The sequence below is a fragment of the Bombus affinis genome, chromosome 2 (assembly GCF_024516045.1).
Source record: "Bombus affinis isolate iyBomAffi1 chromosome 2, iyBomAffi1.2, whole genome shotgun sequence".
NCBI classification, from domain to species: Eukaryota; Metazoa; Arthropoda; class Insecta; order Hymenoptera; family Apidae; genus Bombus; species Bombus affinis.
Window position 1 is genome coordinate 5,605,200 of NC_066345.1, and position 24,866 is coordinate 5,630,065.

At 31.6% G+C, this 24,866-nt stretch overlaps 1 protein-coding gene across 1 annotated transcript; it reads right to left on the reverse strand.

The window, feature by feature from the left end:
* Positions 1–737: 737 nt before the first annotated feature.
* On the reverse strand, positions 738–24,667 carry LOC126928861 (protein spaetzle 3). The gene is made up of 8 exons (XM_050744703.1): positions 24,034–24,667; positions 18,756–19,249; positions 17,838–18,335; positions 16,531–16,762; positions 5,348–5,472; positions 4,179–4,469; positions 3,390–3,515; positions 738–3,321 (listed from the first exon to the last, which is right to left on the reverse strand). Exons 3-8 carry the CDS (start codon positions 18,320–18,322, stop codon positions 3,129–3,131), a joined length of 1,452 nt encoding a protein of 483 aa, XP_050600660.1. The 5' UTR covers positions 18,323–18,335; positions 18,756–19,249; positions 24,034–24,667; the 3' UTR covers positions 738–3,128.
* Positions 24,668–24,866: the final 199 nt, after the last annotated feature.

A 24,866-nucleotide genomic window follows, 5' to 3' on the forward strand; every position in this document is an offset into this window, starting at 1 on the left:
GTTAATTACATTTTTTTTAAAGATAGGGTTAGACACGTGTTCGTAATTGTTAGAAAGAAGAACCCGATATAATCTACATCAACTTTCATAAAATGAAGAACTGATAGCCTGTGTCAGGATATCATCGTTAGATTACAAATGTTTATATAAATTCAAGTATTTTTATTAACGTAACTAAAGAAATGAAATCTAGACATAGAGATTTGTCTCATCGTATATACATATATATATATATATATATATATATATATATATATATATATATATATATATATATATATATATATATCACAACTCGTATTTTATTTTAAATATTTTCTATAATTTGCATGTTATCAATCTTTTTGCACATATAGATTGAAATTTTTCATAAACGTATAAACACCTGCAGTCTAGTTACTACTTTTTGAATTGAATTTTATAACAGTTAACGTTTAATAATTGTCAATAAAATAACACTGAGAATGAATATATTTCTATATTTATAATATAAAAAATATATTTATAGATATATTTCTATATCTATAATAATTAAGAGGTATTAGAATTAATTCTTGTTTTCGATTCTTTTATTTGATCATGGAAATTGTCATTCTTCTATCCTTTTCTACCTACATATCTTAAATGATCCATATTATTATTTCCTTATGTTAGCCATTAAATAGGACCAGGAAACTCGGTTAGATCACATATTTTAGACGTTCCACGCAATAATTGTAATAATTCGCTGCACAAAATTCCAGGGAATAATAATTAGAATTTATTTCGCGTATGTACAAAATTCTATTTTACCGAATATAGGAATATAATGTGTTACATATGTACGTTTGGATCTCGTTGTTTGCGGTTCGCGTACATAACTTAATAAATATTTTTCTAATTCGTATTCTAACGTTTCTATGCAATTACATTTATACACACTAGTAATTATATAGATTCGTTACACGGTATTTGACTTTGAAGATACATATCCTAGAAGAAACAATGAAACACGGGTAATGAATATAATGATCTAACTGCTCTGACGAAAAAGAAGTAACAGCGTCGATTACTGAGAATTATATTTTCTAGATTGTTAGAAAGAGAAGTGACAACAGGATACGCATTCCAACTAAATGACGGCGCATATCTACTTATTTACTTACAATTAAACTAAAGGAGGGAAAAAAATGTCGACGTGAACGATGGAGGACAAAACGCGAAGGTTGCGCAGCAGAAAAGCCTCTTTTCAATCGAATATAATTATCTTGTCTATCGTATAAAAAAGCATACCGAAGGTACTATGGAACGAGTTTTTCCTGTTTTTTACATTCGAAATACGCAGCACCTTGATACACCAAAATTTAAATGCTGCTTTAAATTAATACGAGGGCGTCGGGTATCTTAGTTGCAAGGGAAGGTCATAACGAAATTGCCGATCATAAGCAAATTCTCTCTAATAAACTAGACTGTAATTAACAGGAGAAAGCAACAAATGCGTATTATGTATTTATAAAGATATAGAGCTGAAAAATTTTGATCGCCAATATATGAACTGTATTAGTATTGTCACGTTGCCATTAAACAAACTAACTGAAATTCGGATCTTTCTTATTACGATTATCTTATTTCGTTACGTTTAAAAGGTTTACGAAAATAGCATTATAGTTTATTTGCTGTTTTAAATATTATTGTTTTTTTAACGCTGTTGTCTATTATTACAATAGCAGTTCGAACATTATTACGTCGATAATGTTCATAACACGATATAATATGTAAAAACATAGTTGCAAAAAATTATTGTAATTGTCATTCGAAAATTAAAATAAACAAAACTCGCGTAAATATACAGCTGCTAATTATAAAGCTATGGCATGTTTAATATACGTATAATATGTCTACTTTAAATGGATACACTCTATCATTTCTCTAACTATTGAGAAAATATTATTGAACATTATTGAATTCGTTTTGAAATACGTAATAAAGTGACATCAATATGATAATACCTAACAAATCGTATTAATATTCAAATCATTGGAAATAAGAATTTCAAAAATTCACGTATTCCAAACAACTTTTATGTAAAACATTATTTTCGCTCTTTCAGTGGTATGTATACGTTTAAGTCGGGCATACTATACTTATATTAGTTACATGTATCGCTAAACCGGGCTGTGATATTATTCACATAATTCAGATGACCAAAGGACATCCTTTTTTCATAATTATTTCTGTTTTGTTTATAATTTACAGCCAATATAGTACATAATATATGCGTTAATATGCATCTGTTCCTTCTCATATTACTTTTTGCTATCCTTTCCTTATTAATTAGTTGCCTTGATCTTACACTGCTGATAGATGTTCGATAGATCATTAAATTAGTAACAAAAATTGTATTAAATGCGATATCACTAGACTGTGAATGTTTATGCAAATACCTATCTCTATAAACACTACTGAAAACATGGAACTTGAAGATTTTTATGACCAGCAGTACTTTATTTTCGGTACTTTGCACGTACAATATCTTTCTGTGTGTTATGTGCGTTCTGTACATTTTTGCATCTTGAAACTTCCCATAAATGCATGAACATCCGTAGTTTACCATTGATAAGTATTATTTTACAATAAATGAAGATAGATAACAATAGACAACTAATAATATAACAAATTTTCGTTAATTCGCATTACCAAAAAGTATTGCAGGAAAACTAATATCTATTCTAATTCATAATCTACTATATCTGTTTATTTAATCCTTTATATAACTTAATCCTAATAATCTGACAAAGAAAGGGAGAAACGCTCCTCAGTAGGAAGGGGATAGTAGAAATTCCTCCAATAGTTTCTAGTATTATATTCATAAATAAGGCGGATTTTCTTAGCGACGAAATGTAATAATCGTCAATTAAACATATTTGTTATACTTAATTGAATAAATGTGGCGGAGTTTTATCCTATCGAAACGATGGCGTTGTTAAAACCTGCTTAAAGCAAAAGGATGATAGTTTCTCTTGCCGCAATTCAATTTCATTTCGAAGACAATATCAATCTGCATACAGTACTACTAGCTTTCTTCGTAATCGCAGTTGAATCACGAGTTCGATCATTTTGTAACAGACTTTTGCTCATAAAAAGTCATGTTAATTTCGACTGTTAGACGAAGAAAATTTGTTCGGAACCGGGTCACATCTACAGACGCAACAGGAAGGGAAGAGAAACCAGTCCATGAAGATACCTTTGCAATCGTTGTCAGGGTCGTACGCAAGTAGTCGGTGCCATTTGTACTTTTGTTCGCAACCGCAATCGCCAGTACAGCGGTTTGTCTGAGTTTTCCTGCAAGAGGAAAGTTTTTGAAGAAAAGTTCCGATTTTGCGTAAAGTCACGTATGAAAACATACTTACGAGCAAACTTCTTGGTGAATAGCCTGCTCGAAATGCTGTGTGTTCACAATGGCACGAATTTTTCCAGCGCTGTTGCTGGCCCAATAAGGAGTTACAATTTCCACCTTCGATTCGCATGCATCAATTCTGAAAAATATTCGGCTGTTTAATACTTAACGTTACCACGTTTTTATTTGTCGTGGTAATTTTCTTTTCTATCTACAACGATAGTATTAGTATTGTTTTCGTGCTAATATTTCTCATTTGTCTTGTAGCTATAAATAATAGAAAAATGTTACGTAAATATAAATTGTTTGGAGCTTTATTAAAAAGTTATAGGAAAAATGCAAACTATAGAGAGACAATCACATAATCACTCCTTGTTGATACACAATTTTAAAATGTCCTCTGTTCCCACCAATGGATACAAGAATGTAGATGGTAAAAAATGTAATTTATCAGTCGACAGTGAGTCAACATTAATTCTTGGATAAACTTTTTCATATTCCAAGTTCTACATCCGAAAAGGTGCAGTGGTGTAAGCAAGCTAAAAATTTTTTCCTTTTGTCGTGTTCTGTTATAATTTTATAACGAAGCTTAAAACGACCTATTTTTGTATGATATTTATTTCTTGCTTATACACATTGGATATACTGATAAATTTTGGCCAGAAAAAAAATGGAACTTTCTATAAGTAAAAAACTGCATCGATAGAAGAAATCAATTCGAATTATTATCTTATGGAATAGTGGTATCTTGTCATTAGCGATTTTTAATGGACCTATAAACTCAAGCTCTCGAAGAAAGTACCTGCCACTGTCATTTCGATTCTTTCCAGGAGATTGTCGGGGATTTCTGGTCTTTCTGATATTAGCAAAATATGAGTCACCATCAGCCTCCATTTCCGGATCCAGTTCGTCATGAAAACTAGGTCCACCATCGGGGATATCATGCTTTGTAGCTTCTCTACTTTTTCGTCTCCTACGTGTCCGATGACTGGGCTCTCTTGTCGGAGAACCGTATCCTGAACTCATTTCGAAGTCACCGTACATTCTCTTCATTAACGCCTTATTTTCGTCAATAAAACGTTCTATCCGTTCTCTAAAAAGTATTTTATCGTTTTAAATTTCATTATCTTATGAACACCTATTAAAAATTCTTAATGCGAGGAATATGTTGCATGAAACGAAACGTAATTGTATAAGAAATCTAATATAATTCTTCGTAAAGTTCAGGGTGTGAGAAAACTAGTTGTAAACTAAATCGATGAATATTATTACTTTTACTTGAGGCATTGAAAGCATGACATAAAATGGACGAAGATACATTTTTTCTGAATATGTGTTTATAGCGTTTATTTATTCCAATAAGCTGTATTAATCGTATAAACACGTAAGAACTCGATTTTTCTGCGTCAAAACCTGATAACATAACGAAATCAACTGTTGCGCTGGATATTCTGTGGTCACATTTATTGTAGACAACGAATCAGCTTGTTGAGTCGAAGTTAGTCCGCGTTTGCTCTCGATGCTTCAATTATAATACGGCTCATTGTCAACCAAACTTTTTCTTTCAGTTTTGAAGTGGCTTCTATAAAAATTTTAATTTTCCTACAGAAAAATCGATAATTAGTAAACAAAGTTGTTTTTGAAGATTTGAAGATATCTGTAAAATGTCTTGCTTCTACTATTTCTAACTGTATTGCTAATAATGTTATATGTAATATTATGAACTAATTACGTTAAATACTATTATCACATCATTACGTTAAATGTTACTACGAAATATTGAATATTAAATGTGATGACATATGATACTGCAAACGAGTATGAATCTTCCTTTATTTTACATCCAAGTCTAACTATGTCGTTTATGTCATAACAAATACCTATTAGTTATATGCTAAATACGTGGCAGGTAATATAATAAGATAATAACGTAAACGTAAAATATTACTACGTTGTTGTTACAGGTATTACATTGGATATGTGTTTCCGGCAGTTGGACAGAACAGCTGATGATATTTTTTAATGCACGGTACACCACGTACCAAATCTCCCCTTAATTCGACTCCCAGAGCAACGGAAAGTGCGGTCCAAAGAATCTATAACAAAAATATAATGTGTCTTAAATTCGCAATATTTTATTCTATAATTTGTTGTCAACCATATAAACATCGCAAATCTCGTTATTCGTTGCTACAAATATGGGAAAATGATCAATTATTTCTTGTATACAGTCCTCGAGTTTCCATCTTCTACATCTATTATAACTTAAAGTATATTAATTTTTCCATTTCTAAAATATATCACGCAGGTACCTCTATTGCACAACAAAACAGGCGCGGTTAGTTCGAAGGTTATTTAAAATCGATTAAATTTATGTTGTATATTTACTTAGTAATTACAGTAAATAGGTATACAGTTCGAGAAAGATTGTTCTAAAAAGTTGGACCAGTATAATATTAGTCGATATAATAGAAGATGCAATTTCGATATGAACGTAATAACTCGTACGTTACGTGATACGATGCGATTTACTTCGTCGCGAAAGATTTCGAAATAAAATATAGAAAATACTGCGATAGAATATATAAAATTCTTGTAGTTCTCAAAACAGAAATTCAAGATAATAACGGGGAAATACTAAATAGATAGGATATAAACGAGTGACGAAGATATGCACATAAAATGATCGACATCAAACAACCACGCCTCGTGTGAGTCGAGAGCGTGTTTGACCATTTCGATCGTCGTACACGTTCGCATTGTAGACACGAGCCGAAAGAACCACCCTTTGGTCGTTTCTATCTCTATTCAATCAAGGTTCGTATCAAAGAAATGTGAAACGACGTCTTCAATCAGAGAATATTCGTTAACACCTGCGCAATAACCGTACGATATGTACGGTTCGACATGTACATATTTTGTAAATTATATAGTATATGGCCTACGCATCCTCGTACTAGATGCTTTGTAGAATAAGGATGGTAAAGATATACGGAAAATACACTTCAGTAATGTCATGGAAACACCCACGATCAACCGCAAGGACGTCTTCATCGAGGAAACAATTGTCTCGTCGCGACAGATGTTGACTTGAAATAAAATAATCGAAATGCGCATACGAAGATCGCAGGACGAAGATACAGGATCTGATCGAATAAAAGCGGAAACTATGCGATTCCTTGTGGATATGGTATGGTATCTGAATATGGTAAAAGTGAAATTTAATATTTAATAATATCTAACTTTATATCTATATCGCTGCACAACGTTTAACTTATACAAAATCAAAATTCTCATTTACTTCTGTGCATTTTGGTGTATTTTGTAGTTTATCTACGATCCACACAAATATAAACTTGTATATGAAAATCGATATATGAAAAAACATTTTCAACTATATTTAAGTTAATTGAACATACAAATATACACACACATTCTATATCATTCATAAATATCCGGATATTTTGACCGATTTGTGGTAACAATATTTAAATACTTTTAAAAGATATTGATGTGTACACTACCGTACACGTATGTACATTGATGTGTGCACATACAATATATACATCATGTTCCAAAATAATACCAAAAATTGTATCATCCTACTTTATGAATAGAATTAAAGGAACAATGTTATATAGAAACTGAAGTTGTGAAAATAGCACTATATCAGCGATGCTTATCAGATCTGTATATTCTAACTATGTCTACGCTTTAAATTCATTGAAAACTTCTATTTTCGTGTTACACTCAAAGGGAAGATATGTGTTGTAACATTTGGGCTTAAAAATTTTATTCTCTGTTTATGAAGAAATCTGAGAAAAAAAATAACAGTCAGTTACTTATACTTCCGTTTAAAAGAATGAGAACACTTGTTTAGTATGATGAAAATGGTACTTGAAGTGTATCGTATCGAGTAAAGAATATATCCGATGAAAGTCATTTCAAGCCTTCAAAAGTAATAGAGAATTTTTTAAAGATAATATAAAAATGATATGAAACTAATAATTCGCTAATAATCGGATTGAATATATTTTGTAGTGAATACCAAATTACGAATTGCTTCAACATCGATATATCCTCGATTTGAAGTATTTAACTATTTGAAGTATAGTAAATTTTACATAAATGCGCGTACATTCGCGATCAACGCCACGAATGATTATAATTATAGAATTGCTGATTTGTACCGGAAATCGGGTCCGTTAATGATTATCGTCCTACACTCACGGCTCCGTTGAAGAATCAGTAGGCGTCATTCAGTGACTCGAGTCAGTCTGGAACGTCGTATGTATGAGGAAAGTATGAGCAACGTGATGCATTGCCCGCCAGAAATGAATCACGCCGTGTTTCTACGCCAGTGAATTGTAATCTCTCACACGAATTGAATTAAAAAATTAAGTTACATGTGATAAGCAAACAGATAAAATGACACTTATGGTACATATTGATTTATAGCTCCATTATTTCACTGTACTCGTCTTGCAATTTTTTAATGCGTTAGATTAATAGTTAAGTGGTATGTAAATGGTAATTGTGAATATGAAAGTACTTTAATATGAGTTAGGAAATCAAAAAGAAAAAGTCGTATAAGCTCGTAGAGGTATTAGGATATTAAATTCAAGTAAATTCTGTTCTTATCGCGACAATACGATAGTACATTCTTAAATTTCTATAATCTTTTGTGATAAATCACTTTCATATAAATATTATTTATTTTATACCTACGATATTCACAAAACTTACTAATTTTAAATTACCACTTTGTATTGTATGCGATTTTGATATGAGTAAATGAAACATATGTTAAGCTCGACTTTCTGTCTAAGGAAGAAATATAATAACATCTATGCGGATGTTTTAATTATTGGATTTTAAAATAATTTAGTCTACTATACTGAAAAAAATTATATAACATAGAGATCTGTAATTGCTGAAAGAAGGAAATAAACGTAAAACTGACTTGAGAAAAAAATGAAAAAATGTTTTTAGATCTTTGTGCCTTTTAATATTTTCTTGTTCACATATAATTGGTTATTAAATTGTTTGTATGTATTTCGAATCTTATTTGTACGAAACAATATATGAATTGGAAATCTACGTAAAGAAAATAATTATTTATTACATTTGTTACTACCAAATAAATGTTTCCTACTAATAACACTTTACAAAAGAAGCCAGTTTTTATGTTTGCATATTAATGTTCTGTTTTCTGTATTCAGAATACAACGGAAGTAACGAAATAAAATAAATTCAACAGAATGAAAATATTGTCAAAGCGAAACTTTTTCCATTAATTTTATTTGTTTACATGTGTGTTTAGTATACATGCAATTTATGAATACTCTGTGTGTGTGTCGCAGGGAATATAAAATATTAAAATGTAATAATATTAAATACAATTAGTTGAAAAAAGAAAGAAAATGAATTTTGTATACTTCTGAATGATTTAATAAGCTCCAAAATTTTGCAATATAAATTTATTGGCAATAACTATGCGAGTTAATGATAAAAAGGTTGGTTTCATTTAACGTGCGATTACATGTATAGTATATAATGCAATTTTTTATTCCTATTAGGTTGTAACATAATATGAAAAATGCAATTTTTATTAACATTATATTACAAAAATGCTTTAAATCATTTATTTATCTTAATGAACATGTAATCATTATGAAATCTGAAGATCACATGTCGGTTGCGTAAGGACAGTTATAAAACTGAATGACTTACTCAATTTAAGTAAGATATGTTGATTTTATGGCATACTATAATAAAACATTTATTTATTTAATGTACCATCAGTCTCTTGAAAAATTTCCAAACATTACCAATGTTTAGAAAATTCTCTCATATAATGTTATTTTATTCATGTAGCTGGGTTTTTTACAAACATTAAGTATAAAATTTAAATATTTATATTTTATATTTATTCATCACGATATTCATTGCTCTATGCCAACCTCATGATTCTACTAACTAACCAACAATATCTCTAAATAATAATAAAAATAAGCAAAAATACCTACTACATCCTTTTAATCATATGTATATTCCACATGCTCGTATGTACACATAATTATACATACAATGTTGAACAAAATTATAAATTTACCACGTTCTTGAACTATTCATTATTCCGTAGGAATGTACGAAATTAACGAGGGATGAATGTTGTGTTACATTCAATTTTATATTATTTACGTGAATAATAAATTAGAATGTCTAGTAAAAAATGCTGTTCATTATTTACACAAAAATTACTTGTGAAACGACAAATGAATTTGTATTGTTCTCTTATAGAAAACAATGCCATTTTTAAGTAATTGTAATAAAATAGTTCATAAGTTACTACTTAATAACGGATAACCTGTTAAAAAGTTTTCGTTTTCGTATTGCTAATAAACTTTACTTTCTCTTTTTAGCACGATTGTAACTTGTGTAGTTTTTGAAGGTATATTTGAGAGATCTGAACTGCCTGTCTATTCTACTTAGAAAAGCAGAGCAGTTAAATAAAGGCTTGAAATGGACAGTTGCCAGTCACATCTCGTAATGTGGATAAATATTGACAATACGCTATTGTCAACCGACTAACGACTAAATGAACAAGATCTGAGCTAATTCAACATTTGAGTTAGTTGATTTTACTATTCGGCACAATCTCACCGCTCGCTTTCTACACCAAAAAATACCATATTTTAAATTGCAAAGCAGAAACATTTTCACACATTCGTCGCGTTTAAGCAAATCATTTGACTAAACGATCTCTAGCAATTTCTATTAATTACGTAGTAAATTTTGTTGCGTGTTAAAAGGAACAAAGGAACAGCAGCAAAGAGAAAAGCAACATAATTCCAACGTGAAAAAAAGGCACTACATATTTGCAGTGTTAGAAGAAATTTCTTGCTTTGCGTTGGCGTAAACAAACACATAGACCGTCACGTAAATACTTGGGTATAGTACATATAAACATACCGCTGCGAATATATCGCCGCGAAATATTCGTCGTTATAGATATGTGTACTTCGCAGTAGTCCGAAGGCTGCAGTAAGGTTTCGACAGCATCATAGATCCTATAATCAATTTATAAGGCACTTAAAATTTAGGAAAAAGGTAAGACAAAGAATTCCGGTTAGTCGTACTATAAGGAATATACAAAATGAATATTATTATTTAAAGATTATTTTACTGTTAAGAAAAAACAACACAGATGCGTATTTTATGCGTCATTATTATTTAACGTATTAAATTATATCTGTGTGAAACATTGTTTGCTTAAAAGTTTACTTTAAAACATCGAAATACATATTTATACCTAGATAACCTTTCATATATTTTTAGTCTACGTATGAAAAATATGCATATAATGAATTTGTTTATCGTATCGCTTAAGAATTTTTTAAAAACGTATAAGATGACCAATACGCGAAGAAACTTCGCCATCACATCTGGTAAGTCTCTTTTTATAAAAAAAATGTTATACAATAAATATGAATCGATTCAACTTCATTATCAAGATAAGGAGATATACATCGAAGTACTAATGTATTTAGACAAATTTAAATATTTTTGGTACGATGGTATAAATAAGAAGAAATCCCCACGCCTGAGCACATCAAATATATGATACTCAAGAAGACCACAATCGTACGCAGCAACGTATTTTCACGTAGAAACTTTCCGCAAATGTGCGATATATATTAGCAGACATTCGTTTCATCAGATCTCATTTCTTTGAGGACTATCTCACAGGACTATCTCAAACAGATCTTCTGCAACATTGGTTATCCTTGTGCTTAGATAGCGGGCCATTAGAAATACAACATCATTTATGGACGAGCACGATGATCAACCTGACTGTGTTACCAGAGACATAACACTATTGCTCAATGAGACTTTTGCCGATCGATAGATTGGATGAGTCAAATAGAGATAGACTGTGACACGACCTCCACATTAATTTGACTTATCCTCCTCAGATTCTTCTCTTTGGAGCTAGGAAGTCGAGGACATGTCTAATCGAAAAGCTTGATACACGCAAACAGTTAAGAGGAAAGATCGATGAAGCTATTAACGTTAGCAATAACCTCCTGACACTCAATGGACATGGTTGATAAAAGCACATTTACTTGTTGTACAAAGACACACGAACTTATTTTAAATAATATGTGCAAATGTCAACGAGCAATTTCAAATGAATAAATAATAGATGCAAGTTGTTAATCTTAATATAGGTTCATCGGCACTAATTATAATATTTCGTCATTCGAATGAAGACAAGTGGTGAAGCAAATACTAGAAACACGTTCTAAGTTTAATCGCAATAGTTTTGAGTCGATTGAACGATTTCTGTCGTTAACAGAAATCGGTAGCTATTCGTATTTCGAAATGCTGTCAGTCGCTAATTTCAATTTCGCTTGCTACTTTGTAAATCAAGAATACTTCGATATGACAATCTCGATAATAATTTTACTTTATATAAATCACATATGAAGCTAAAAGATAACGCAAAATTGCACAATTCAAGTAGCTGATTTGTTTCTTTTTTATTTTACAGTCTTTATTTTACAATCTTACAGTTGCTATAAATATGAATAGCTGTTCAAAGAACGGACAACAAATTACGCGGCTTTAAATAAAATGAATAATAATAATAAATTACATGCATCTTAGTGCCGTATTATTTGATGGATAATATAATAGCTACGTCTATTCTATATATTTATTTATAATATTGTACCTACATACACAAAAGATTTGTATAAGTAACAAATTCGTAACTAAGGTCGCACAATTAAATTATAGTCCCGCTTTCGCTAAAAAAAAAGGAGGAAAACATTTAAATAGATACAAACTACCAGAACCGTATGTAAAAAAGCATTTACTGATGATTAAAAATAGACCTGAACAATATTTATGTCAATCATAGTTACAAACAAGGAACTTAATTTTGGTGTTAAATTTATCTTCAATAACTACATATCTCACTCATGAACCACATATCTGAGATAAATCCGTCAATTTACTTTTATGAAGTGGAATACCTTAATTACGACGACTGACAAAAACAGCCCGCATGAAGTCGTAAAGTCGTAAAACGACGCAAGAATCACGTGAAACTGTGGAATGAGCGTGGAAGGTTAAACATATTTCTTTTTAACTTTCAGTGATCAGACCGAGGACATCGACCAGAACGCTTCCGAACTGTGATACGATTCTGCGAGTCGTTACATCGTTACGTCGTTATATCGCTACGTTTCACAATCGATGATCACGAATCGATTTTAACACGTTTATGCGAAGCAAAAGAACAAGAAAAAAAGAAGAAAAGAGACATCGTATTGACATTTATTGCGTGTTATTACGATTAATTATATATCACGAGATTCGAGTGTAATAGACAATCAACTTGTAATTGAGCATTATCTTCTCTTAATTTTCTAAATACTGGATGCATTACAGAATTGTTCCACGTACTATGTAGGCTAAATGTTAGTACTGCAAGGCCAAAGCGTAATAGCGGACAGCATAACAGAGAAGCATAAAATTGGCGTAAAGGACGATTGTATTAGCTTATACTTCATTATAAATAATAAGATTGATTATAGAGAATAATATGAAGGAAAAACTGGTCAAAATGCTGTAATAATTTATGGAAACTAGTAAAAGGATGGCTTTGTACACTACAGTGACTTTGTATTTAATCATATTTCATAGAATTCCATATTTCATATGTCATATAAACTGTATTCGGTAAACAAGGGGTGGAGTAACATCGATTTTGCAATTACTACGTTCATTAATTTAAGTAAAAGAGACTACTGTTTGAAAATGGCTGAAAATTAATATTTGTTACAGATAAAAAGCTATTAACTACTAACAGAGCGCAGTTGACATGGATATAGAGAAGTATTTGTATCTTCCGTCATATAAGAGTCATGCTCGATTTAAATTTCGAATAGACTGGAAAACCCGGATTATCAGGTCGACATTTTTCCCAATATCCAACTATGGAGATCTGAGATTTATGATTAGATTGTTCCGTTCTATCTCTATACGACAGATATTTGTTTGAGAATCGTTGCCTGGAAAATTTCATTCGCGCACATAGTAACCATTTTTATTAATAATTTCTAATGATCTGAAAACAAAATTTGTTTTGTTCTTATGTTATACACTATCAATTATTCTTAAGTAAGCGCAATGTAAGTCGTCTTTTCAGATCGCAATTATATAGACGAAATAGTCTATATCTTTACATAATTAGAAATTTTTCAATAAAATGTTCAATTCTCGGTAAAACTATTAGATAATACAACAAGCATTTAATGACGCTTTAGGATGTAACATTAAATTTAGAAATTTCATTTACTGCGTGTTGTGTAGTAGTGTTATCTTAGTAATAGTGTTGATCTTATGTAGTAGTCTAAAGTAATTTCATATTGATCTCATATATAAAAATTACGAGCAATTTCACGAGAAGAATAAATTTAACGAAAGACATGGTAATAGATAACGGAAAATTAGCGTTTGTCTTTCGCAAGTAAATATGTAATGATAAATTGGTTTGTCGATTTAAACAAATTAACAAGAAATGGAACGTCGGGTCAAGGGGTTACTGTTTCAATGCCAGTACATCGATTGACCTTAAAGTTAGTATCGCACCAGGGAATTCTTTGCACGATGCGCAATTTTACAGAAATGTACGACCATACAACTAAGAGGAGATACGTGCAAAACAGCTGGGCAGGTGTAAGCGAAGTACATGCACTCGACCGATCGTACATTTGCGAGATTCTAGGGAAGATATTTGGGGTCATGGGTGCTTCCAAGAAAATGTCACGCCAGTGATATAGACTTTGAATGTTCCTGTAGCCACGGCCGCGTTCGATCACCTTTCAAACGATCCTCGAACACGAGCCATGGTTTTTCAAGTACGAGTCTTGGACTGCGACGTTCTCAAGGAACAAATTGTACAAAAAACTGCCAGCAGAGATCACGGTAAACATTTCTGAATTAATAAACTGCAAACGCTTTATCGTTATTTAATAAATCTATCATTTTCCTGACGGAACGATCTTTTCGTTGTAAAGAACGATCTTGAGTTTTAATTATGGATAATCCATTGTTTGAAACGTGTCGTCTAGATATAATTGAAAGTTTGAGTTACTTTTGAAACGTTTCGAGCAATAGTTAGTGAACTGCTGGCGAACCAGATATTTGGAATTTATGAAAAGCGCGTTAGTCACGAAGGTTGAGACAAACGTGCGACCTAATTCTGAGATCGGGATTATCTAACAAATTTGTTGAAAGTTGTGTCTAAGCTTGACGAAATCTACTTATATATTCCATACTCGTAATTCGTGCGTGAACAGCTCAGTATACTTTCTACTCACAACGAATTCTTCCGCTCAACAGCCTATGAGTCACACCATACCATTGTCACTCGGCATTCGTAAGAATCGCATGAACGAAATGATATTAAAACAGTCGGCGTCTCGTAACGTTTAATGATTATACGTTGTCATTTATAATTATATTTTATACGATTTCAACTTAAAGCTATTTATCGGTATAGAGAGATATAATTATTGTAAATATATTCTTAATCATATAAAGAGTAATTAAATACCAAATAATCAAAGAACGATAAAGAAAACGTTTGAATAACCAGTGAAAACTGAAAACCAACTACATCATCGTTATATTTGTGACAAATGCTTTTTGAAAAAGTTGAAAACAACTATATACTGTAGTAAGAAAAATGCAGACACGCTTTGTCCTATAAAATTTTGGAAATCAAAATACAAATGAGAATTAAACAATACACGAAAGACGCTGCCTTGTTATTCCTTCACGAAATAATATCATTTTCATCATTAAGGCCTCAGGTGTCGAGAGTCATTTATGCTCCGCACTTCTACATATTTCAGTCATATATTTTGGTTTCTACAAAAATAATGATTCGCGTTTTATGCTTTGTACTTGAACAATTACATGAAGAATTAATTTTCTATTCAATTTGGTCTGAGGAAGGATATTTTAAGCTATCCTGGATCAAAAGATCAAAATAATGGATGATTGAGAAAATCAAGCGCGTTTCGTCCAGTACTTGTTACTAATAATCTTATAGGTAATTGTGAAATAAAAATTAGATAATTAAAAATATTAGTAGTATCATATTTAGAGATGTATTTCTAATCAGTAAGTGATCAATGGTTCATCAGTCAATGATTGTAAAGAATCATACAGTCAAAATCTAGTTTACTCTACGATGAATTTTTGACTCTTTATAGTTCTTTATTAAAGCACTTTCGGATATGAATTTAGTTGAACTCGTTTCATCCATAATATTTGGTACTATATCAACTTGGTGTCAATCCTTTTGGAACTGAATGACTGTATTATAGTTCGTAAATTGGACAAATTACTCTATAAATTATATTGTAATATATTACGCTACATAAACACATACACGTAACACACATTATCAAAAAATTTGCAGTGAAAAGGAACATGCAGTGTTATGTAAAAGAACACAAGATGACCTGAATTTTTTATAAGGGAAAGATATTTTAAAGTTACGTTTATCTCGCTTTTAGTCGCTACACATTCTCTGTTCATATTAACTTGAAATACTTTTTTGAAATATACTTGAATATACTTTTTTGAAATTAACTTGAAATACTTATACCTTAATTTATCTTCTATCGAAACCTACGTGTATGCAGTTCGTGCATTCGAAATTAAAGTATATCATGTTTCAAAGCTGCGTCTAAAACTGTAAAATGACATTGTCTCCGAGAAAAGTTCATGGGGAATTTTAAAGAGCATTTACAAAAACAAAATTGAAGAGGAGAAAGCCAAATTACACACGACCTCATTAGCGTCATGTCTGTAACGCCGGAGATTTTTTGTAAGAAACTTTTACAGGTGTCAGTAGCAAGACGTCATTCAAGTCATCGTAACATATAATACTGTAAATAATTCAACAGAGGTCACACAAATATTTTGGAAGATTAATTACCGAATGTCCTTATACTTGTTCTACTTGGCAACAAAGTTGCTAAGTGAAGGTCTCTCATTCTCCAGAGACGTTTTTAAAGCGTTGCATGCAAAATGATTATATGCCATGATGTTGTTTACAAACTTACCGGTATCTGTACAAATGTACCATTGTTTAGTTGAGGATACGAATATAGTGGCACTACGGGGACCGAGCCGTTCTTTAAAAAGATTGGGCCTTGAATGGGTGTGACGTGAGCGTCCCTTGGTATCTCAGGATCTTTGTCGTCGTAGTAATCGTCGAAGTCGTCATCATAGTCTAAAACAGCGTGAATCGAAGTTTTTGTACCAGGTCCACTTTCACCGTTAACTCTCGTATACCTTTAACAAAATAAACAAAAACTGAACAACGAAATACTTGGCATTTGCATCGGATTATAATTATAAATTACGATATAAGAAGTAAATTTGATGTATAATTTTAACACATTAGCGGGTTCGACGAACCTTTTAGAGATTCTTATGATATGTGTGTGTGTGCGTGTGAAAAAATATTACGTAAGTGATTGAATCGTATACGAAATAAAATATAAGAAAATGTAAAAGTATGAAAAGAAGCGTGAAAATTACAAAAGAATGCTAGCTTAATGCCGGTAAAAAGGATTAAAAGGATAGCAGGAACGCGTACTTTCCGCGTTTGCCGAGTTGAAAAAAGGGACGATAAATGACGTCCTTTTATGATAATTGTTATTAAGTTTGACAAAAAATTGTACTCCATATTTAATATTACATATCTGAAGTAACGCAGGATGAAAGAAGCTATATCGTATGTATGGATCGATGACATAATTGGCCGGACGAGGGAACGACAGTGACGGGCGAGCACACGAGTCAAATATTCGTCAGAAATTCATTAGGAATGCATGGCAAGCAACAAGAAAGCATTCAGCTGATCGTTACATAAATAATTACGAGAGCAATTAAGGTTGCTATACGAAATGCTTTCGCTGGTTCGGCAATAAACGATGCTTTAAAACGAAAATATTGGTGTACTCCGCTACATAGCACATTGAGTTTAATTACACGTATTGCCATCTAATTAATTAACGGAAAAATATGAAATTCAAAAGAACGGAATTATGCGTTACCGTGTATTATAATCGATTTAATTAATTTTCTTTTAATTATGATTCCCTTAATGTACACCGAAATTTCTACATTTTCGTCAAATTAAAATTCCATCAACCGGTGACCGCGCGTTCACACCACTTTTTGCCCTTTTTGTTTCGAAATTTAAGAAATCGTTGACCACATACACTCACATCGACAATGAAGAGTGTAGATAACAACTTAATAACGACAAAGTTAAACGAAAAATCACCAAAATCGAGAGATTACAATTAAATCGATTAGATGAAATGTATATAATAAAATATTATGAATCTTGCGAAGTTACCCATTAGGTCTATCAGGATAGCTCTCCTGTTCCGGCATTCTCGATGTTCGAAAATTATCTTGATCCCTCTCTACCGAAACTCGTTGCTGCTGTTGTGGCAGCGACGGGGGAGGTCTCATTTGTTGCTGCTGTTGCCGTGGTTGCGTTCTTCGAAAATCTTGATTGTAATTCGCATATCGATTATCCTGTGTCGATGAAAAAGACGAATCTTCGACGAACGTGTTTGTATTTCTTTGTCGGTTAACGGTCGACTGACGTTGTCTTTGTTGTTGTTGCTGTTGTTGTTGCTGCTGATAGGCAGCGGGCGGTATATACGGTTCGTTTTGGAAAGGTTCTTGGTCATTAAAATTTGGAGCGGGCGCAGGCGGAAGTACGGCATTTAAACGAAGGTTGTTCACTGTCGACTGTCCTCCGTTTTGTCCACCATAGAAGAATGGAGTAGGCGTTGCTGACTGATACGGCAAGGTAAAGTTGACCAGTGACATTTTTACTTTTATTCTGCAAACAGACAAAGAAATTCTCTCAATCGTTTTGAAACAATCTTCCAGCTCTTATTTAATTCGACAGTTTGCTCGGACTCTTTTTATTTCTGTAACATGTTACCGAAACTGCAAATACGATTTAAAGTCGAATACGTATATTATTGTTACTTTTTTGCAGCTGATGTACGAACACTATAATAGGTATTCATTTATATAGAGTGAACAATATTTCTATAATACTACGATACTAAAATATTAAACGTTAAAAGTAATGCACAAATGTGTAGAATTTTCGATAATAAAATTATATAATATTAGTAGAAAATCAAATTCGAGAAAGAAGTGTACAAAAATATTATTAAAGTTTCAAGGTGAAAATAATAAAATTATTTATTCAAATTCAATTTATTTAAATATTCAATATATCTCAACTTACCGTAGAATCAGGACGACACTTTAGAAGGAAATACAAAGTTACGTCCTTCGATTGTGAATTTTCAATTTTACACTTTCAGCTTTGATGATCGTGATTTTGATCGTGTACAAAATCACGTTTCATTACCATAAACTTCATGATCAACCAGGAACAAAGAATTTCGTGATTACTGTTCAAGATCTCAAACGAACTGTACGTTAATTATTTCAGCGATCGATTTCATCGAAATTCAGCTATAATCTTTCTTTAAAAGTGTTATATCCACTTCGAAAAATTCCTTTAAACACGTTTCAATTTCACTGACATTTTTAACGCTATCCTACGTTTTACAAAATCAGACAACATAGTCGATACTTAAAATATAGGTTGATTATTCGCAACTTGAAATATTAAAATATTTCTAGATAACGCGATTAAGATTATTCGGCGAAAATTAATGGCTTCTTCCTTCCTCTTTTTTCCTCACGTGATACTTGTATTGCCGCGAGATCGACCTGAAATGACAAAGAAATATCAATATTTCGCGAATATATCGCTCACCGAAGCGTAAACCATTATCGAGCGTAAGTCCACAATTGTACATGCAGGGAATAAATAAATATATTGTGTAACATTTCGTTGAAAATACCACGGGTAAACTTACACCAAGTATAATGGTGAAAAATTGTTTCAAGCGTAAGAAAGATTGAAACACAGGATGATCATTAGCGAAGGACAAGAAAATGGAATGGTCATGGAAATCAAGCTGGATGGAAAAATATAACAATTTCGTAATAAAATATCGTATAATACCATAATAAATTTTATTTTTATGAAAAATGTTATAAATTTCAATTATGGAAATATGCAGATTAACGATACAAAGAATTACTTATTTGCCTTGCTTACGATGCTTTATTAGACATGTCACTTTAACGACAGTGACAAAATTATGCTATAACAAAAGCTATAAAAATTATATTTTTCAAACAACTTTTTAGAATTAACTCAAAGAAATTGCTTGCATACAAATATGTGTATGTTGAACGTATTACAAAGTCGTCTTTAATCGATAATAATTAATATCAATAATATTCTTTCATTACTTGTGTTAATAATTTGTAAAGAATTAGTAAAGAAGGAGGAATATTTATATATTGATAGAAAATATGCAAGATAGAAATAAAATGATAGCTAATAATAGCGATTATTAATGTTTTCTTAGTTATTGCTATACGACGAAGAAATTAAATATATATACCTATAATATAATATATTATAATTAATAATTAATATATGATATAAATAGAATATATACTGTTTTCAATAGATATTTTATTACATATAATATTTTATAGATATTATACAATATAATATAATATAATAATATAATATAATAGATATTTTAATATATCCAAATTTTTAATATATCATAATTATAATTTTCAAATATCGACATATCACGATCTTAAATTAAGATATACCGCGGTAGAAACAACTCAAGGTACTCAAATTACCTAAGGTAATTTACCTAAGGTAAGGGAGATCTATCTAATGAATAGGCTATGCAGCGTTACTCATAATACAAGTCTCAAAAAACAATATAGTCATGGATATTGCGTACAAACCGCGTGCCTTTCTAATTGGCTTGCAATGAATGACATTGTGTTTTTAAGTATCTAAACTTTTAATAGTTTAGACTATTTCTTCGAAGGAAATAGCGTTGCTACAAACGTCATTGCGTGAAGCATTTGAGGAATTTGAGTAATTACAAGTATAATTCCAAGCTATAAATTTATAAATATAGAGTAAATATCGAGTAGAATTAAAATATTATGTTAATTGATAATCAATTATACGTAAATTATGGCATGGTAAATACACAGATGCTGATCCAAGATAATGTCAGTGTTAGTACCTCTATATATCTTAATGACATTATATATTGAATATAACTTTAGCGAAATATAAAATAGAAATATTATATCACTGGAATAAAAATAATCGCTGATGACCATAGTAGCTGATGCGACTTTAAGTAAAATAAATAACTGTATAGCGATGATACTTGTCGAGAAGTAACGTGATGAGACAAATGATATTTATGACGTACAATTAGCAGTATTAATTTATAAAACCTCAATGTCCTAATCTGATTATAATATGTCATATCATGACGTTGGAATTACGTCAATACACTTATCCATAATAACAAGTCACTTCCATTCCCTTCCATTAATCACGATTTATGGTTCAGTGGACAAGAGTGAGTCTACGCGAAAACAAATCGAAATAAGTCGAAAATGTGGAATACGATTTTCTTATGTAACGCTTCGTCTTTGAGAAAATTGACTTTGAGAATTTGTTAAGTGTGTACATATACATACATTTGGTTAATACCAACTGCATTTATAAATAATCAATAGACAGAAGATAAGTCACATTTTTTTCCTTCAAGATTTCGTTTACGAATAAATGAACTTTGATTGTATCTAGTTAAGAATTAAATCGGCACTTAGTCTCTTCTTTTCTAACTCCATTTTCTCAAAAATGGAGTTTCGAGCAAATATCTGGTCGCCCACTTCTGCGTGATATACATATTGTGTATATATATTAAACAGTATCGAGAAAATTTATTTCAAGGTAATCGAACGAGTTTCGTGTAATATGGTTAAAAATATGAATATGAATAAGAAATATGTCGTAAATGTAAGATTTTAAATGTTGACATAGTGCACGCGTAAAGTAATAAGAAAAGAGTTACTACAAGTCATTACTTAGTAGCGATAAAGAAAATATGTCAATTTTCGATTGAAAATTTCATAAGGGAAACATTAATTATCGAACAATAAAAGAATGCCATAAAAATTAATTTATTCGTATAATATTTATATCAGGAACTTCAAGTGCATTCACTTTAATTGACTTACTTGACATTTACTTTACTTTCGCATTGCATGAAATAATGTCATAAAAATTAATTGATATATATAATATTTATATTCGAAACCCAAGTGCATTTACTTTAATCGACTTACTTGACATTTACTTTACTTTCGCGTTATATTTACTTGATCCTATGCGCAGCACCAGTCGCTTTATTTTATTATACGAGACATAAAACCATACTTCGTAAACAAGATCGTAATATTTTAAGCTATTCTATCCAAGTTCATGGAAACTTAAAAACATGTTCACCTATTTACTTCTTAAAATATCTCGAACAATTTGTTTTTAACGTTCGGAGAACTACGATTGTATCCTTGATTTTAAGACCCTCGATATTCTACTTGAACAGACATTCGCTAAAATTATGTCATTGAACGATATTATTGCAAATAACAATTTCCTGTCAACGTTTCTTCTCGCAATAAGTTTTACATAAATCTAATTTCGCTTTACTTACTCTTTTTCATTTGAATTGTTTAACGCGTTCTATCTTATAAACTGTGTTTGTTTTTTTTTATAAAAATGTGTACTTGCATATATATGTTACACCTTTCATTTCACATTATTGTCCTAATAATATTTGTCAGTAATGTATAAATAATGATAAAGATTATATATATATTAACTTGTTTACTATAATAATATACGTAAATAAAATATAAATTATAAGTTATGGTATATTTATAGTTTACTCCGGAAACGTATGTTTATTGCACTTCGTGATATCTATATATAATAAAATCAATTATTTACGAATACATAAATGCTCATATATTGTATATTTATATATACGGTATATAAGAAAGATAAATTTCATTTATATAAGGTAATACAATTTTTTGACATCATATGTCATTCATTTATGGAAAGCATCTTAACATTAAAATAACCATATTACACGTTATAATGCATGACACATATATATTGCACGTATTAGCACAAAATTAAAAAATTACCTTTACTGTACAATTAAATATATTATTTACCAGATATATATGTATTCGCTAAAGTTATATAACACGTTCTTACAATAAAAAAAGAAAAGAAAAGAAAAATGGCTAAAGACAAAACGTTAAAGCGCGTGTTCATAATTTACAAATGTTACTAACAATGAATTAAAAGAGTAATCGAGGCAAGTAGTAGATGCAATAAACGCACGAACGATAAATCTGAAATATACTTTCAAAGCACGTGTTTTATTTGAAATAATCTTAACTAGCCGTGAAAATGGATAAAATGCGATGATAAACTCACGACGTAACAGACATTTGTATATCCGTTTAAAAATATATATGTATACTTTAAATGACAGTCAGTGTCGTCTAATATCTTTATGAAAGAAAATTATGCGAACGCGTCGGCGTATGCTTGGCCACGTAATTGTTCATACGAGAATGGGATTCGCGCGCATGTACCACGTGTCTTCCGAAGATACCTGTAAGATGCGAAAGCGATAATGACTCCGTTGATTTACCGGGGAACCGACAAAATTCGACCATAGTCGAACAAGTTTAACCGTCCGTCACTTTCGCTCATCGAATCGCTTTCTTCGAAATCGAGTATGTAAACTGTGCTTTCACCTAAAAATAAATCGCGCTCCCACTGTCCGGTTTGTTAAAACGGATAGCTTTACTTTCCTTTTCATTCTTATACACTTATTAAATTCAACCTATCAATCTTATCATCGTCTTTTATTGTGTTAGCGATTAATTAAATAAAAGACACTGGTATGGTACATCCTCTGTTAACGATAGTTTCCGATGTGATTACAAAAATGCTAGTTTCCTCGAGGCGGAATGCTTTTGGGCTGTTGCTAATCTGAAGTATTCGATGATTCAAGGGTATACGAGTTAGTCCAGAACGTGGATTAGATCCTGTTCACGATGTCTGTAAATATTTCTCATTAACTAGCTTCGTATTAGAAACGAGGGGTTCGCAGGATAAACGTATAAGATACGTATGATAAAATTTGTAATTCGTGAGAACTGTGAGTAAAGTTGAACTTTAACTCTTTGTTTCATTCTGTTGAACTTAAAGTTGAACAGAAACATATGTATGCTCCTAAATGTTAAAATGCAGTACCTTGACATACGTGGCCGTAGAGACATGGAAGTGCGTGAGAAATTTTTCTAAATAAACAGAAATATCGAGCATTGCTTCGAGTATGTCTCGTTTTCACATCGAGCACTTGGAATACCGCTACATCATGAGGTTAATTTGACGCTAAAAATTATGTTTACCCAACATATCGATTATCTTATTCGGCACTGTCGAAGAAGCATTTTAATCGTAACTGGAACATCGACATCACCGAGATACATTGTTACGAAAAATTCGACGGTCAACTTACCGGATTCAGTGATGCGTTTTAGATTCTCATGGAGCTCGACAAGCTTAAAACGGAAACACGGCCAACACGCATCGAAACAAAAATCTCATCCGTTGCTTTCACTTTTGGTAATCGAGCGATTTTCGGGCGAAAAGCAGAAGCTGAAAGCGAACGAGAGAGAAACGAAAGACGGAAGTACGTGACACGGTAAAACGCGATTGATTAACCGGTGGAATCGGGCAGGAAGAAATCCGTGGAAATGCATTCGTAGAGGACGAAACACGTGCTTGCTCGTGCGCAAAACACGAGCAGCTCGTCGAAATCGCCGAGAGGCGTGCGTGACACCGCGCGAAACGCTACGTTGGCGAGCGACAACTGAAAGAGAAGCGTTTTAACTTTAACCAACTCTACACAGAATGGGGATAAAGAGAGGTGTCCCTCGATCATGAAGAGTAGCGCGGCCTGTAAGTTCTCTCTCACTTTCAGCTCCTTGATGTCCCTCTCTTCTGTCTCGTTGCTCCCTACCTTCGATTTCGATCGTTGCTTCACCTTCTCGCAGGAAGATCGTTTAATAGAGCATTTGTTTGTTTTCTTTCTCATCGTTTTCTATAAATTCCTCGATGTTCAAAAACGATTGCTTTCTTTTTAGTCCGTGCAGTTCAGCCGCATGTACCATACAGACATTCATATATACTTTGCATATCAATGGTATGTACATTCAAATATCAAATCTAAAAAGCAAAGCAAATTTTTCACTCTTTTACTTTTACTTTCTATTCCGTGATACTAATCTTTCGCATCTCATGAAATCACTTTTAGCATTTCGTATGTTTTTTATCGACTGTATCTTTCTT

Excerpts from the sequence above, each read along its gene's own strand:
- LOC126928861 (XM_050744703.1), bottom strand. The coding sequence starts at position 18,322 with ATGTCACTGGTCAACTTTACCTTGCCGTATCAGTCAGCAACGCCTACT. Across the intron at positions 5,473-16,530 it reads GTACATTTGTACAGATACCG|ATTCTTTGGACCGCACTTTC; the intron begins GTAAGTTTGTAA and ends TTTTTGTTATAG. Across the intron at positions 3,516-4,178 it reads AATCGAAATGACAGTGGCAG|AATTGATGCATGCGAATCGA; the intron begins GTACTTTCTTCG and ends AATATTTTTCAG.